The sequence below is a fragment of the Erpetoichthys calabaricus genome, chromosome 7, assembly GCF_900747795.2.
Source record: "Erpetoichthys calabaricus chromosome 7, fErpCal1.3, whole genome shotgun sequence".
Lineage (NCBI taxonomy): Eukaryota > Metazoa > Chordata > Cladistia > Polypteriformes > Polypteridae > Erpetoichthys > Erpetoichthys calabaricus.
This window is the reverse complement of record NC_041400.2, coordinates 70,575,319-70,593,837: the sequence shown is the minus strand read 5'-3', so window position 1 is coordinate 70,593,837 and position 18,519 is coordinate 70,575,319. Positions and strand designations below refer to the sequence as shown.

At 39.1% G+C, this 18,519-nt stretch overlaps 2 protein-coding genes across 4 annotated transcripts in view; one reads left to right on the top strand and one right to left on the bottom strand.

The window, feature by feature from the left end:
• rad17 (RAD17 checkpoint clamp loader component) overlaps window positions 1–14,692 on the bottom strand; it is a 139,931-nt gene extending 125,239 nt beyond the window's left edge. Inside the window, exons 1-2 of one of the 2 annotated variants that reach the window (XM_051930084.1) lie at window positions 14,665–14,692; window positions 12,022–12,128 (exon numbers count right to left, since the gene is read on the bottom strand). In XM_051930084.1, the coding sequence (XP_051786044.1) occupies window positions 12,022–12,063 (42 nt within the window). In that variant the 5' untranslated portion in view covers window positions 12,064–12,128; window positions 14,665–14,692. The other variant, XM_051930083.1, reaches the window with a different exon arrangement.
• A 199-nt stretch (window positions 14,693–14,891) lies between these two features.
• The window catches only part of ak6 (adenylate kinase 6), a 76,510-nt gene continuing 72,882 nt past the window's right edge, over window positions 14,892–18,519 (top strand). The window contains exon 1 of one of the 2 annotated variants that reach the window (XM_051930162.1): window positions 14,892–15,049. In XM_051930162.1, coding sequence (XP_051786122.1) covers window positions 15,022–15,049 — 28 coding nt within the window. In that variant the 5' untranslated portion in view covers window positions 14,892–15,021. The remainder of the gene's footprint in view (window positions 15,050–18,519) is intronic. The other variant, XM_051930161.1, reaches the window with a different exon arrangement.

Sequence of the window (18,519 nt, the reverse complement as noted above, 5' to 3'; positions counted from 1 at the left end):
CACTATTGAGTTAAAACATGAATGCTGTCAAAACAAAGCAATGCAATTACAAATACCCAGATATGACTTATTCATTTGTCATTTTGTTACATGTCACTGTTTCACTTCACAAGAGTATTCATATATGGGGGTGGAGCTTCCTTACTCACTCGCCAGCTTCGTGGCGTGTTCCTTAACTCCGCTTAGTTAGCAAATGAGAGAACAATTGAATGCAACTTTGTTTGATATTTAAAATAAAGTGTTACTTAGGTCTTGATGAGTTTGAGTCCGGATATTCTCTTAAACGTATGCCACATTGAAAAAGATACACTGCAATTCAGATTGTGGATCGTGATATGATTTTTTGGAAAGATCGTCCACCCCTAATTTGACTAATCAAGTTTTCAAATTTATGTAGGATTCATTAACCCTTTGGTGAGCTACTTGAAAAGGGTTAGCGAGCTACTGGTAGTTCACGAGCGACGTGTTGGAGACCCCTGCATTAGAGGCTGTTCATTTCTTTGTAAATAAGCAAACTTACAAATTCAGCAGCGGATCAAATACTTATTTTCCCCACTGTATGCATGTATACACACACACATATCTATCTACCTACCTTATATTATATATATATATATATATATATATATATATATATATATATATATATATATATACTGTATATATATCTATCACACACACACATACACATATACATATATATCTATAAGAATTCACAGCGCATCACTTATTCCACATTTTGTTATGTTACAGCCTTATTCCAAAATGGATTAAATTCATTTTTTTCCCTCAGAATTCTACACACAATACCCCATAATGACAACGTGAAAAAAGTTTGAGATTTTTGCAAATTTATTAGAAATAAAAAAATTGAGAAAGCACATGTACATAAGTATTCACAGCCTTTGCCATGAAACTCAAAATTGAGCTCAGGTGCATCCTGTTTCCCCTGATCATCCTTGAGATGTTTCTGCAGCTTAATTGGAGTCCACCTGTGGTAAATTCAGTTGGTTGGACATGATTTGGAAAGGCACACACCTGTCTATATAAGGTCCCACAGTTGACAGTTCATGTCAGAGCACAAACCAAGCATGAAGTCGAAGGAATTGTCTGTAGACCTCCGAGACAGGATTGTCTCGAGGCACAAATCTGGGGAAGGTTACAGAAAAATTTCTGCTGCTTTGAAGGTCCCAATGAGCACAGTGGCCTCCATCATCCGTAAGTGGAAGAAGTTCGAAACCACCAGGATTCTTCCTAGAGCTGGCCGGCCATCTAAACTGAGCGATCGGGGGAGAAGGGCCTTAGTCGGGGAGGTGACCAAGAACCCGATGGTCACTCTGTCAGAGCTCCAGAGGTCTTCTGTGGAGAGAGGAGAACCTTCCAGAAGGACAACCATCTCTGCAGCAATCCACCAATCAGGCCTGTATGGTAGAGTGGCCAGACAGAAGCCACTCCTTAGTAAAAGGCACATGGCAGCCCGCCTGGAGTTTGCCAAAAGGCAGCTGAAGGACTCTCAGACCATGAGAAAGAAAATTCTCTGGTCTGATGAGACAAAGATTGAACTCTTTGGTGTGAATGCCAGGCGTCACGTTTGGAGGAAACCTGGCACCATCCCAACAGTGAAGCATGGTGGTAGCAGCATCATGCTGTGGGGATGTTTTTCAGCAGCAGGAACTGGGAGACTAGTCAGGATAAAGGGAAAGATGACTACTGCAATGTACAGAGACATCCTGGATGAAAACCTGCTCCAGGGCGCTCTTGACCTCAGACTGGGGCGACGGTTCATCTTTCAGCAGGACAACGACCATAAGCACACAGCCAAGATACCAAAGGAGTGGCTTCAGGACAACTCTGTGAATGTCCTTGAGTGGCCAGCCAGAGCCCAGACTTGAATCCGATTGAACATCTCTGGAGAGATCTTAAAATGGCTGTGCACTGACGCTTCCCATCCAACCTGATGGAGCTTGAGAGGTGCTGCAAAGAGGAATGGGCGAAACTGGCCAAGGATAGGTGTGCCAAGCTTGTGGCATCATATTTAAAAAGACTTGATGCTGTAATTGCTGCCAAGGATGCATCAACAAAGTATTGAGCAAAGGCTGTGAATACTTATGTACATGTGATTTCTCAGTTTTTTTATTTTTAATAAATTTGCGAAAATCTCAAACTTTTTTCACGTTGTCATTATGGGGTATTGTGTGTAGAATTCTGAGGGAAAAAAATGAATTTAATCCATTTTGGAATAAGGCTGTAACATAACAAAATGTGGAAAAAGTGATGCGCTGTGAATACTTTCCAGATGCACTGTATATATATCTGTCAAGCGACCTAAAAGTTTAATCGCGATTCATCGCATGACGTTGTGTAATTAATTGTGATTAATCTCAGTTTTTTTTTTTTATGTTGAAATTTTACCACAAAGATTCTTAAGCGCAATCAGACCATATTAAGAAGAATGGACACAATATAATGGCATATAACTGTACTTCACGTATTCAGGTAACTGGAATAAGAGGAAATAAAGACAAAACTTCAACTGTGAGGAGGCTTTATTCACTCATACTCTAGGGCTGTGCAATGCTGAACATAGAAAACAAACAATTGGGCTCATATTGTAACACAGATGACATATTTAAGACGTTGTCTCATACTGCAGTCTCCATGTATTTCTCAATAATGCTTAATAAATCTCACTCAAAAGCCATACAAAAACTCCAGAAACAGGATTTTATAAACGGAATACAATTTAAAATTGTTAATGTAATGTAGTTAGCCAAGTTAATTTCTCATCAGAAACAGAAGGTTGGCCTTTTGGATTATTATGAATAATACACTATTTCTATTTTATTATACCAAGCCAGTTGCTTAAACATACAAATTTGGTCACATTTCCAGAGGACAAGGCAGCTCACTTTTTCTGCACAATATGCCCAGAGATAGAAAACAACCTCTCGCAAGGCACGGATGTCACAGGTGCTGCCAAGTACTTGCAAGCAAGGCAAGCTAGCTCTTTGTATACCAGAGCATGTGTGGACCACCACTTTAGCAGGCAATCCTCCATGCTGATGACAGGCTCTGCTTTATAGTGCTCCAGACATTTTTGAATACAGTCCTCCTCTACACTCCCACTAATGATCGATGGAGACGCACATTTTTCAATGACAGTGTGCGAGATTGCTAGGGGAAAATAAAACAAAAAAAACCTGTGTATTACCTGCAGGGCTCGAGCAACACCTCCAGCTTCTGAAATTTCTCCAGCCCAGCATTTGTTGGCATGACCATGTTAGTTTTATGTAGAGCTAGTGCATCTCTTAGTGGTTGTTCGTTTCTTCGCACATGCTTCACCATCTCCAGAGTAGAGTTCCATCTAGTCGGTACATCTTGTACGAGTGTCTCTGCCTTCAGGTCATGTGCAACTTGCTGTTTCTCCAATATTTGATGGACTGTGCCTGAAGTGCCCCACCACCTTTCAGCATTTGGAAAGTGCGCAGTCAAATGCACTATTCTACAAAGACACTGTGACAGAACGTTGAATGTTGTGCGCGATGCATGTCAAGTGTTTGAAAGGCAGCTGTCTCGCCGCTGAAATTAAATTTCACTTTCACGTGGCGTGTGTGTGTGTGTGTGTGTGTGTGTGGTGGCCTGAGGTGCCAGACAACTCACTCACAAAATTATTTTTTTGATGGGTCCCCGCCTTGAACAGGCAGAGAGTCCCATCTGGGATGCCATTGTGAGACCTGGTCCGAACATCATCAGACAGACAGTAGTACAAGTACAAAAACACACACATTTATTCACACCAAGTCCCAAAACAGCACACAGTGCTCCTGCAGTACACACCCCTAATCACGGGCCTTTCAAACGTCCGTGGGCTGCCTTTCTTCCCTCTGTCGCTGGAGCTTCATCCAGCTCCAGCGCCCAACTCTCGCTCCCCGACTGTAGGAGGGCGGCCCCCTTTAGTCACTCGGACGTGCTCCAGGTGCTCGCTGATGTTCTTCCAGCAGCACTTCCTGGTGTGGCTGAAGTGCCATACGAGCACCCAGAATCACTCCGGGCATTGCTGGAAGGTCCTTCCTCCACCTTCCCAGGTGTGGCGGAATTGTAGATCTCCTGGGCTTTATGAGGCTTGGGGTGCCCCCTGGTGGTAGCCACTGGCCGCCACGGGTTTAAGCCTCCCTGTCACTCTTTTCATATTTTTATATACATGTTTTTATTATAACATTCATAGCATTTGTAGTCTGAATCACAATCTGATTGTATGAGTGGTTACCTACCAGGTAACGCTTGTGGTTGGTCTGCAAGTCGGCAAACATGCGTTACCTGGTAGGTAATCACCTATACAATCAGACTGTGATTCACACTACGAATGCTATGAAAGTAATTACCCCAATCTCCAGGCTGTCAAATAAACGAACTACACATCATGGCGCAACGTAAAGAGGCTTCGCCTCCGACGCGGACATCCGATCCCCGAGAGGGGTGCAGTGAGTGTATACGCCTAATGAGCCCAAATAAGGGCAAAACACGTGTCACGTACTCTTTGCATTATTTGACAGTAAACTATGCAACATATTGGCTATCAAATTTGGCCCAGGGGACCTGATGTGGCTGCAAGTTCTTGTTTCAACCAGTAGGTCATTTTTACCTCTATGGTAAACAATCTCATTTATCTGGGGCCTCATGTACAAACAGTGTGTACGCAAAAAAATATTGCGTGCACCCAGTTCCATGCTCATATCGCGATGTATAAAAACTAAACTTGGTGTGAAGCCACGCCCATTCTCACGCCAGCTCAAACCATTGCATATGCAAGTTTTCGGCTCAGTTTTGCAAACTGGCAGCACTCCGCGTCAAAGCAGTGTTACTGTTCCTGTGTGGTTTTCCTTTATTTTTTAGATTCACATCCCTTATGCAGCTTTATCAAATACACTGAAATTAACTGCATATTGCTTTTTTAGTTTAAGGCATCTGATCATAATCAACCTTTTACCATATAATGGTGCACTGAATGGCCAAACTATTGCTAATACCATAGCTGCTTTAGCATTGTTACACTTAGTGCACCACTCAAGAGTATTTAACCCACTGTATTGTAGTGTGGAATCACAGCTATACAGCAGCTGATCAGAAAGCTCTAGCACAGATTGTGTCAAGAACGGAGACAATTATCAGTATACAGCTTCTAGCACATGCTGTCTCAGATATGGGCACAGTCTATTTGAACTTTTTTCATTCGTCAAACACTTCAGAGCCTTTCCTGTAGGAACGTCACAGTTGAGAAACAAACAGTTTCAATCCAAGAGCTATAAATGCACTCAATCAGCCCATCAAGTGCTCCTAGTAGAACTGTTTGTACATAGAAGTACAATTATCTCACTATAAACTTGCGTTACAGTTGTAATATTGCACAACCTGAGCCACTTATGCTTTCATATTGTATATTTTTCAATTTTATAGTATTATTATTATTGTTGTTGTGGTGTTATTTTACCACTTTATAGGAAAATAAGTTTATGGAGTATTTGCATATAAGCTGACAGAGATGGGAGTAGATTCATACCTAGTGGCATGGATCGTGGACTGTCTTACAAACAGACCTCAGTATGTGCGTCTCGGGAACTGCAGATCTGACATTGTGGTCAGCAACACAGGAGTGCCACAGGGGAATGTACTTTCTCCGGTCCTGTTCAGCCTATATACATATACATCGGACTTCCAATGCAACTCGGTGTCCTACCACGTGCAAAAGTTCGCCGACGACACTGCTATCGTGGGCTGCATCAGGAGTGGGCAGGAGGAGGAGTATAGGAACCTCATCAAGGACTTTGTTAAATGGTGCTATTTAAACCACCTACACCTGAACACCAGCAAAACCAAGGAGCTGGTGGTGGATTTTAGGAGGCCCAGGCCCCTCCTGGACCCCGTGATTATGAGAGGTGACTGTATGCAGAGGGTACAGACCTATAAATACCTGGGAGTGCAGCTGGATGATAAATTGGACTGGACTGCCAATACTGATTCTTTGTGCAAGAGAGGGCAGAGCCGGCTATACTTCCTTAGAAGACTGGCGTCCTTCAACATCTGCAATAAGATGCTGCAGATGTTCTATCAGACGGTTGTGGCAAGCGCCCTCTTTTACGCAGTGGTGTGCTGGGGAGGCAGCATTAAGAAGAAGGAGGACGCCTCACGTCTGGACAAACTGGCGAGGAAAGCAGGCTCTACTGTAGGCATGGAGCTGGACAGTTTGACATCCGTGGCAGAGCAACGGGCGCTCAGCAGGCTCCTATAAATTATGGAGAATCCACTGCATCCACTAAACAGTGTCATCTCCAGACAGGGAAGCAGCTTCAGCGACAGACTGCTGTCACTGTCCTGCTCCACTGATAGACCGAGGAGATCGTTCCTCCACCAAACTATGCGACTCTTCAATTCCACCAGGGGGGGTAAACATTAACATTATTCACAGTTATTGTCTGTTTTTACCTGCATTTTTATTACTATTTAATTTAATATTGTTTTTTGAATCAGTATGCTGCTGCTGGAGTATGTGAATTTCCCCTTGGGATCAATAAAGTATGTATCTATTGAATCGCATTGTACCATACAATAACAATAAAAGAATACAGTTCAGTTGAAGAGAGTGTGTATTTGCAGATGACGACGACTAGCTAATAAGTCAATTTAGATTTCCAGGTGCTATCTTCTTAGAGCTCTTGAGATTTTTAAGATGAAATGCAGAAAAGTATATATATATTACACGATACAGATACATTTTTACCTTAATTTAAATAATGTATACTGTTAATAATTAAACGTGTGGACATGGTGGACAGTGGTAGTGATGAACTGGCACCCCGTTCAGGGAATGTTTCTGCCTCACGCTGTATGCTTGCTGGGACTGGCGCGACCCTGGACAGACAGATGGATGAAATAATTAAACATGTACAACAAAGATATTTCAATGTTCCTTAAAAGTTTTGAAGATTCAGCATTCTAAGCTTACAGATGGTTTGACATTTATTAAAGTACCGATTGTGTGGCAATTGGTTACTTAGAGAAAGAAAAGGAAAGACAGGAATTGGGGATTAGTACATTTGAAAGAAACAGTACTGCTGCAATAAATTTTATCGAGGGTTGCGCATGGCGCAACAAGCATCTTGCAGGGAGCAGGAACAATCTCTGGATGGGATGCCAGCTTGTTGCTACCAATGTGCACTGTGCCCACATGTTCAATACATGTTTTAATTCCTATCATCATGAAAATGAGATCAAGTATGCATCTTAGTATTTAAGTTGTTCAGAGAGCTGTAATATCATAAATGTAATTGATTATGCGTCCTGTCGGAATAAGAGAAAGCCCATTTAAGAAGCACATAGTGATTCACACACAGAGTACATAGAAGAACACAAAGAAAATTAAGCATTAAACATGATACTTTAGTTAAGATGGGATTTCAGAAACTAGTAAATTAAATAATTTTAAGATTAATTTTATGACGTTGTACTTTAATGACAAAATAAACTACGTGATTAAAGTGGAAATTTTGGGGTGGCAGGAGCGTGCATGTGGGATACATTTCACTCTGACCAGGATTCCCATAGCAGAAGAATGTGGAAGTTTTACGCACAGATTTATGCATCTGCATTTTTTTGTCCGTACGCCATGTTTTATGGTGAATTGCATGCATGGAGTTACACATGAGGCCCCTGGTCTTTTTTTATTTTATTTTATTTTAATCTATAGTTAGAAAAGCACACCAGGGACATTTTTGCATTTACAAGACATTTAGAATAACCTGGATGTTTGCTATAGCTCTAAAGGCTTCATTCGTTTGTTATTTTTCAATTACTTTGCCTTTTTTCTGTGTAGCTTCCTCCCTTAATTGTATCCTAATAATGACAAATTATTAATGACGAGCAGAGAGCCCATCAAATGACAGCGAATACTGACAGGCAGCAACTACTCCCGATCAGGCTCATTAGTAAAAATAAAGGATTAAATAGCTTGAGCAACTTAATAGTCTGAATGAAAATGATGATGGTGATAAAATCTTAAAAAACAAGTTTTAAGAAAAAAACATTTAATTAACACTAAATTTTAATGAATAATAACTTGGTACATTCTAATAATAATTTATCAACTTAATTTTGCAATTCTCCCCGTGTCTGCGTGGGTTTCCTCCGGGCGCTCCGGTTTCCTCCCACAGTCCAAAGACATGCAAGTTAGATGGATTGGCGATTCTAAATTGGCCCTAGTGTGTGCTTGGTGTGTTTGTGTGTGCCCTGCGGTGGGTTGGCACCCTGCCCAGGATTGGTTCCTGCCTTGTGCCCTGTGTTGGCTGGGATTGGCTCCAGCAGACCCCTGTGACCCTGTGTTTGGATTCAGCGGGTTGGAAAATGGATGGATGGATTTTGCAATTTCTACATTGACCCGAAAACACAGAAGCAGGGAAAATAACAGCCTGCTTAATTAGGCTATAAGAAAACTTAAAAGACATTGGCTACAACAAAAACCTTAAGCAACATTGGGGTGCCCAGGACTGAGTTTTAGAACCACTGGTACATGTCACTTTATATTCTGATAGAAGTTAGCGATCTGTAGTCAAGAATACATTCACTTCATGATCTTCCTTCTCTCTGAACATTTAGAATGCTAAAATAAATACTTAATATAATTTTCATGGTGAAATGCATTAAAGCATGCATTGATCATATGGGGGCACGGCGGCGTGCCTGCCTTGCATTTGCATGCTTTTCTGGTGGGTTTACTCGGCACTTCAGTTTCCTTTCAAAGTCATGTAGGATGTGGGGTTTTCTTGTGCTATATTGACCCTGCTAGTGTATGTTTTGCTTGTATTCATCCTTCGATGTGCTGGCAACTCGTTCAGAGATGGGCGCAACTCTGAATGGATGGCATAATTAAACATGTATAACAAAGATATTTTTAAAGTTCTGAACACTCCGTGGGCTAAGTTTATAACTAGTTTTAATTTCACAAAGACGTTTATCGTGTGTTGATTGGTTACGTGGTGAAAGAAAAAGGAAAGATAGGAACTGGGGTTTTGGTAGCCTACGTCAGATAAGAGACAGCCTGCATGCAATAAAGATAGCCCGCTCAGAAGAACATGCATTGAATTCTGTGTTTGTGTCTCCGACCAGCAGATGACAAACCCAACATTTACACAATATTTAAGTTAAACCTGTGCGATAGCTATTCATACATCCAGTTTTTTGGAGCCTCGTCACACCTGCCATAAAGTTCTCTACACTGAAAATACACCTGGGGACCCCTTACTGCGAGGAAGCAGCACTACCGCCTCACTACCGTGCATGTGTAATACCTGCTTTAATGCATTTCATCATGAAAATATCAAGTATTTATCTTAGCATTCTAAATTTTCAGAAAGCAGGAATATCATGAAGTGAATGGATTCTTTTTTTTTTTTTTTTTTTATATTTTTATTTTATTAATTTTCATTGTAATCATTCCATACAAACAGATCCATTTATAACCCAACAAATTTGAAAACAAATCAAACCCCATCCCTGAGAAGGAGAGCTTAGCTAAAGGAAAATTTCTTTAAGCTTTTTAATAAGGCAACATTAGACAAAAGAAGGGGAGAAGTAAATATCTATATAAATAAGAGATGGAGAAGGGAGTTAAATACAATAATAGTTAATTCTCTTATTCTAAAATAATATTGATTAAATCCTGCCAAGTTTTGAAAAAATTTTGTACAGATCCTCTAACTGAAAATTTGATTTTTTCCAATTTCAAATAATATAAAACATCAGTTTCCCACTGACTTATAAGAGGAGAATTAGGATTCTTCCAATTTAACAAAATAAGTCTGCGTGCCAAGAGTGTAGTGAATGCAATCACCGTTTGTTTGTCCTTCTCCAATTCCAGTCCATCTGGAAGGACACCAAACACAGCTGTTAGTGGGTTAGGAGGGATTGTGATACTAAGGCTGTCTGAGAGGCACTTAAAAATCTTTGTCCAAAATGATGTTAGTTTGGTGCAGGCCCAGAACATGTGACCCAGTGAGGCAGGAGCTTGGTTGCAGCGCTCGCAGGTCGGATCCTGGCCTGGAAACATTTTGGACAGTTTTAAGCGAGACAGATGAGCTCGATATATAATTTTTAGTTGAATAATTCTATGCTTTGCGCATATAGAACTCGAGTGAATTCTCTGCTTTGCTACCTTCCACTCCTTTTCTGATATATTGATTAAGAGATCTTCTTCCCAATGTCCTCTTGGATCTTTGAAAGGTAGGGACTCTAATAAGATTTTATATATTGCGGAAATAGTGTTTGTTTCCTCGGAATTGAGCAGTATTTTTTCCAGCATTGTGGAGGGTGCAAGGTGGGGGAAATCGGGCAATTTCTGTTTAACAAAATTTCTAATTTGAAGATAGTAAAAGAAATGTGTAGCTGGGAGGTTAAATTTTGAACGTAATTGTTCAAAAGATGTAAATATGTTGTCTATATAAAGATCTCTGAGCATTTTAATCCCAAAACTTTTCCAGGTATTAAAAACTGGATATACTTGCGAAGGTTGAAAGAGGTGGTTCCCTTGCAAAGGTGCCACTGATAAAAGATTTTCCATCTTAAAATGCTTCCTAATTTGGTTCCATATTCTGAGTGAGTAAAGCACAATTGGGTTATTAGTATATTTGCGATAACTTTCATTTATTGGAGAGCAAAGCAGGGAATATAAAGAAGTACTACCGAAGTGAATGGATTCTGTATGGTGATCGCTGTCTTCTCTTAGTGCGGAGGAAGTCAGTTTAAGAAGCGTAGTGATTAACCACTGGGTCGGGGAATGTAACACAAAGCATTTAATGTGCTGCATTAATTTATGACGGGATAAATTAAGTAATTGATTAAACATTGATTTTAGGAAGAAGTTTAGTTTACGACATTCTACTTTAATTATGAAGTAAACTATGAGAATAAAGTGGAAATGTCGACTTTAATCTCAACATAAACGGCGAGAATAAAGTGGAAATGTTGACTTTGTTCTCGACATATAGTTTGTTTTTTTCTTCCCAGTATAACTTAGCTTGAAGCAAGGTCCATATTAATGCAGTTTGCCTAAATGATGGTTCAGTTGGTAAAGATGTCATCACCAAGTTGCACTTGTTTGATTTTATTTTAATTTGGTGAATACTGTGTAATGCACCTGGGCTTGAAGTAATAGTGCAACTATCAGTAATAATACTATTATTTATTTTATTGTTATTATTTATTAGTTTAAATATTATGCAGTTTAATGATGATAAAGTTGTTTAAAAAGTCACTTTAACGTGTCAGTGGACAGAGATTGTTAACATTAACAAAAAGTGTAGTTGGTTTACAAAAAATATTTACTATTTATTCCTTTTCTAAGACGTATTCGGTGCAATACAATTTTTGACAAGCACTTTTGGATATTTTACGAAGTCTAAATACCTCTTTGTATGGTTGAAAATATGTTGTCAAACTTAGTTTGTTTTTGCAAAATTTGTTCAATAAAAAGGTTCTATATTTTGACTGCATCTGTCATGCAATGTGATACCTTCTCCATTAGTGCCACCCCCTTGAAAACTATCACTTTATGCGGGCAATGCAAAACTGTATTAATAATTGTGTGCACATTAAAATGCTTTTTTTTGTACAGTGTACAAAACTCTTGACAGTGGAATAGGTTATTCTTAGCCAGTAATTGCAGTGGAAAATGTGGTTAACATCCACTCATGCATGGGGAAAAAAATACCATCGAATACAGTGAAACTGGGATAATTTAGAAAAATACCGTGATATAGAATTTTGGTCATACCGCCCACCCCTAATTAAATGTCTACTATTTTTAAGACCAATATTTTTGAAGAATATTGAAATGCAAAATTATTTTCACCCCTTTCTCTATTTAAATACCATATACTAAAATTACTTCTATCTTTTCAGACATTGATATAAACCAGATTGCACACACCCCTAATGCAATGGATAGGTTCTTGTTCATAGGTTAGAATACTGTACCTTTGAAGAAGCTACCTTCCTGCTACGAGAAACTTTGGACATTATAAGCTTGGTTAATTTCCATTCGCATTACTCAGCTTTCATCAGTGTAAATTAAAGACAAAAATCTGAAGATAAAACAAAAGAAAAAAAAAATTGGTCACACACAACTACCATTAAATTATGTACGTTACTTTTAATGCACAAGGAAGAAGCTCGTTCAGCAGTTACATGTTTAGGCATATGTCAATTTTCTTCATTAAATGGTCTTTTCATCAGGTTTTAAGAGCAACATATATGTATTTGGGACAGAACTTTATGCAGCAAATTAATATATACCAGGATTGTGAAGAAATAAATTCGACTTGAAAAATACCAATCTTATTCTTTAAAACTGGACACCTGCTTCTCTGCAGATTACGTTTATTATAGCAGGGTTTTGTCATGCTCTTATGCCTTAATTATCTTCACATAAAGACAACTCTTATTATTAAAAGCATATTAAATCAATGTGATACTAGATTAAATGAATTCACTGCAGATTTCACTGTTATAAATAAACCATTTTATTATAAATATAAAAAAACGCCATGTACTGGGCGGAAACCTTTATCCAATGCCACTTACAAAAAGCTGTATACATACTATACACGGATACAGTATACTTAAGTGGTTGACCCTACAAAGAAAACAAGTTACATTGAACTTTATGGTTGTGAACAATAAGCTTCAATTAGGAACATAATGAAATCAGTCTAAGATTGATAAGTTCAGAACAGCCTGCTATTGACATCTACAGTATGTTTTGGACGTCTGTCATCGGTATAGCATTAAAGTACTACTTAATTAAAACTTACTGCGCGTATTTCTTTACGCAAAAAAAAAAAAAAAAAATGTTCGTTACGCTACTGCTTTAATTCGGGGTCTCCACACACCATCTCTTATATATATTTCTCTTCTGGTTCGTACTGCTTCCACCCACACGCAGCCGACGGCATTTCTCGATTCCTATTCGTCCTCTTCCATGTCATGCACTATACTGGCCTGCTGAGCGTAATACATCCAACAAGTACTCGAGATGCTGCCACAACGGTAAAGTAGCTTTACCACCTTTGCGGGAGCCACCTGTGTCTTTACAACAGCTTCTTACACAGCAAACATCATAAGCTAAACATTATCGTGAACACATTAGGGAATATAACTCTTCTCTCTTCCATGGGTGCACAGATAACTCAATTTCCTGGCCACGGACCATGCTATTTTAAAATACACGGGCAAATTTATCACCAAATATCTCCACTATACCCTGACACTTCTACCTCTCCAGGATATGGACAGTTGTATGTTTTTGACACAGCGCAAGCTACTGAAGTAGTTTTACAAAATAAAGCAAACTCAGCATGCACCGAAAATGTACTTCTCCAGCTAGGTTCCATGCTCAGAACCATCAACCGCTTCGCTAAATCATACAAACACATGCATGAAATCGCTCAGTCCAATCCAACAGCATCTGTACGAACGGTTTTCATGGAAAACCCTGGGCAGGATTTACGACGATACAATGCCCCGACCTGTACACCGATGTTGCAGCGATTTTCGTCGGAGAAGATGGTGAAACGCCTGCCGAACGGGCCATTTGCATCTATCCCATAGGTAACTCCTGTAAACAGGTTTCCACGCTCAATATGAATTGCGATCCTATGGTTTACCCACTTTTATTCCCTTACGGAGACATTGGCTGGAACAAAGATTTACAACATTCCCGATAAAAGAAGCGCCAAGCGAATAAGGCTTGCTCAATGCCAATTTTACGCGTACAGATTATCAATGAGGTATACATTTAGTATTTTGCACTCCAGCGGCAAACTATTCCAACAGTACGTCGTAGATGCGTATGTTAAAACAGAGGGCGCGCGTCTCAACTATCTTAGTTCCACGCGCAGATCATGTTGATGTTATTTATCAGACGCACTGCAAGCAAACGCTGAAAATAACGTTCATGTAGGCAAAATGATCATATTACCGTCCACATTTCCAGGAAGTCCAAGATACATGCAACAAAACTATCAGGATGCCATGGCCATAGTACGTAAATTCGGAAAGCCTGATTTATTTATCGCTTTCACATGTAATCCTACTTGGCCGGAAATTCTACATGCACACTGCGTCTTTCAAGAAGTATTTATTTCTTCTTGATTTCTGAATTCCTTTCTCACCGTTTTCCGTTCCTATTCTTACACCGCCGTATGCTACGGCGGGCGTCGGCTAGTTGTATTAAAATTTAATATATAGTTACCATGAATTGGAAAATAATTACAGCGAGTCAACTGTTAAATTAAACACAATAGTTTACCGGTTGTTTTACCATTGGGATTTGACAATGTCCCGCTATAACGAATGCTTCATATACGACAAAACTAAGAAAAAGTTCTAAAAATGTCAGAATAGTTGCAAAATAGTATAAACTAGTACATTTTTCAACGTATTTGATAAAAAGACATTAACAACTGACACAACTTTACCTCAAATAATTTTTTTTTAAATCCTCTCCTCGTTAGAAAACACGCACAATAAAGTTAATGCGTAACTTTTACATAGTCTTCAGATTGCAGGTATATATGTTTGTATTATTGGCTGAAGTTATTTGCATACAAGAATTCTTACTTTTAAAAGTTAAGGACCCTACCACCCGGCGCCTTGTAATGACGTAATGCACGTTTCCAATAAACTGCCTGAAAATTTTTTTTTTTTTTTTTTTTTTTAAAGAAAATTATGTAAATGTTGTAAAAGTATCCATCCATCCATTATCCAACCCGCTGTATCCTAACTACAGGGTCACGGCGGTCTGGTTGTAAAAGTATTAGCAGTAAATATTTAATCTTACATTTAAAGGATTTGCTTTACTAAAAATATTTTTGGTCGACTGACTCCTATCGCAAAAGTATGTGCGACAAAATAAAAAGGTCCATTTCAATGCGATGAGATGTTAAAGCACGTGTGGTAAACAGTTAAAAAGAGAACATGAAGAGACCAAATATTCTTTTAACAGGTTAGTAGATATTAAATGCTGAATAAAGTGTTTTCTATTCGGTAATGTATTAAGTGTCGTTTTTTTTTTTTTTTATTACCCCGAGGAAGTTAATGTATTATAATTTCTTAACCCAGACCTTTACTTACGTAGGCGTTCTGTCGAATGAACTCGCCTTGTTAAATTGCTTTTCATGGTTGTACTTTGTGCTTACTTTATGTACTGTTAGTTTGTATCTTTGGAAAAACTTAACTAGCGACTTAACCCCACAGATCTGTTGTAACATGGAGATGGAACGCTTTAGAAAGAATGTGTTGATTCTTGTGATCGAACCCCACCGATAATTCTCAAGTGAAATGTTCAGTGTTTAATTGCATGTGAAATCGCCAGGAATACAGTATGCGGGTACAATAAATCAACAGGCTTTCCACACCCCTAACATGCAGCATGGGATAAGTGCGATATTACATTTGAGATTAAATTGGCGTTGCGTTGGGCAACTTTTGTTTTCCAATGTTTGCAAGAACCTGCGGTTACTCGCATTGCATTTTAAGCAGCCGACGTGGGTACCCAAGTCAAACTCATCGGCAGACTTGGCACAGTCCACGGAGACTTGACAATACAAGTCATAATAACTTGCGTATAATACTTGCTTCTGTTTTAAATTCTTCAAACAAACATGTTCCTCTCTTATTCTGTCTGCCTTTCTTAGTGTCGATCATGGTAGTAACTGTATTCACGCTTAACTCTATTACATTCTAAAGAAATTCCAGGTCAGCTGAAAATCTGTAGGTCCAGTTTTTTTTTTAATGTAAGTGAAATGGTCTGACGTGTTACAGATCTGTCATTATAGGGAATACACTGTCTCTTGTTTTAATCTGTACAAGGCGATTAAAACGTGAAATCTGTATTCCTCATACGGTAAATCTCTAGATGAAACAGAAATTATTAGCAAATCATTAAATATTGAAAATTAACTTGGAATAAATATGACTGAAACACTTCAAAATCACTTTGTTATATAGCAGAGTTTCCCAAAGAGTGGGTCACTTCTAGAGCGGATGTCGACTTGGGCGATAATCCGCTGTAAACGTCCAAAAAAACAACTCACTCTTAACGGTAAACAGACTATCTTTACTCGGATTTGATGTGTAAATCATGGGTACTCGTGAGTAACTAAGAACAAACACGGCAACAGCATCTAGTGGATGAGCGAAGCGAGTGTGCAAAGCAAAACACACGGTGGACGACGTTTTGCATATTATCGCAGAATTGAATTCTGTCTTGTCGGAGTCCGATTTTGGTGCAAGTGATCTGGAGATCGAAAACGAAAGGGAGGCACCAGCATTGGCTGGTCGCTCCCCAGATGATCGTGGTGCTGAACACTTCAGTGCAGATGAAGTACATACGGCATCGTTTGCCTAGTTGGACCGCCACCTACAATGAAAACAGGTACAAACCAGATTGCGTAGCACTGCGACCGCCGCTAGCAGAGCTGGAAATATCTGTGGATTCGTCCACTTGTAATGAGAAGTAGGTGCACTTAATATTTTCAAGCACTGTGTCCGAATATCTTTTACCAAACCGCTTACTTTTCTTTGGATCGTATTACAATATTGGAGAGAGATATTGCTTCGAGCTTGTCAGATTCTATTCCACCAGCCATTATTTTCACTATATCAACAACTGTCGGTAAAATCAGATTTTCGCCAGTTGTATGTAGCTTACTGGCTTTTGTATAAAAAAACTTTCTAGTAATGCTTTTTTAAATTGGTGGTGGCTTGCTCCTCGTGGAGGTAGTTTAGCTTTCGTTCAAAGAATTCCACAGGCTTGTCTTTTTTGTATGAATGTTTGGTATTTAAATGTCGGAGAGCACTTGACGGCTTCATACTTTGTTTTGACAACACTTCTCGACAAACTACACACTAGGTATTATTGGAAATAACAGTTAAACCATATTTGAGATATTCATCGTTGTACAGTCTGTTTTTTATTCTTATTACTGCCAGACGTAGAAGGTTCCTTTTAAAAAATGTATCCATCTTTAACAAAATGGGTATACAGTAGCTCGTACTTATCGTTGAATATTCGATATTGTACTTGTCACTCACCAACACAGTGCATAGCTTGGAAATGTTTCCTCGCACTTAGGTGCTTTTATAAATAAAGACGAATTGAAATTTCCAGAAGACACCAGTGCCGTCGAGCAACGATTAAAAATAATTAGCAAGCGTTTTCTCGATCGTTGTGGAGAAAAGCCAAGCAAAATGACACCTTTTATTGGCTAACTAAAAAGATTACAATATGCAAGCTTTCGAGGCAACTCAGGCCCCTTCTTCAGGCAAGGTGTAATACAGAAACTGAAGTTTCCTATGTTTATATACACACTCTAGGACAAGAAACAACATTGGTAAATATTTAAATGAGAAATTTTAAATGTAAAAAATTAATAGATTCATTCAGGCTAGGGTTAATTTAACAGGAGAGAAAAGAACAATGTATTGTCAAGATCTCTGGATAAGATAACTGTCCAACAAAGTCTTTTGAAGTTTGTAATGAGTTTTTTCAAAACAATGTGGGTCTGTAGACAGGTTGTCTGTCATTCTGAGAGATGTAAACAATCCTCATATCTGGCCATAAAACTCTTGTCTTTATTCAATCCATGTTGTAAAGTATTAAATTTTAGCATGAGTTTAACTTCCCATTCTTTTCTCTCTTGCTGTGTTTTGAAGTTGCCCATAAGCACTGTGACTTTAAAGTCCTTCTCACAGTGTCCATGGCTGTTGAAGTGGGCCGCCACAAGAACATCTGTGTTGCCATGTTTAATGTGGAACCTGTGTAAATTCATTGTCTGGAGGAGTGTTTGTCCAGTTTCTCCCACATAGAGTGCAGTGTCAGGACATTTCATGCAGAAAATTAGGTAGACTACATTAGATGATCTGCAGGAAAATGATCCCTTTATGTGATGTTCAAGTCAACAGTGTGGTATAACTCTACCGTCTGTATCATAGATATGGGCACATGTTTTGCATCTTTTCTGTAGGCATGGAGATGTGCCATTTTCTGTTGGTTCACTTAGGGAGCCTCGGACAATTAGTTGTTGAAGGTTTGGTGGTTGTCTGTATGCCAGGAGGGGAGGTTCAGGAAATACATTTTTCAGTGCTTGGTCATTGTTTAGTATTGGCTGAAGTTCTTTTATAATTTTTCGAAGTGTTTCAAGATGTGGGTTGTAGGTGACAACAAGGGGGATGCGATCCTTGTTGTCTTTGTTTTTTATATTCCAGAAGGTTGTCTCTGGGTATGGCCAACAAACTCGAAGAAGAAAGGCAAATTGCGGTAATGGGAACAGATGGCGCCAGCATTTCTATTATCTGATAACTACCGGTATTTTACTGCCAGCTGTTTTTTGTTTACGAATGGGGTTGAATACGGTAATAATTTGGGGGGGTTGCAAACAAAATTCTCATCCAAAACTGGGTCGTACCTTTAAA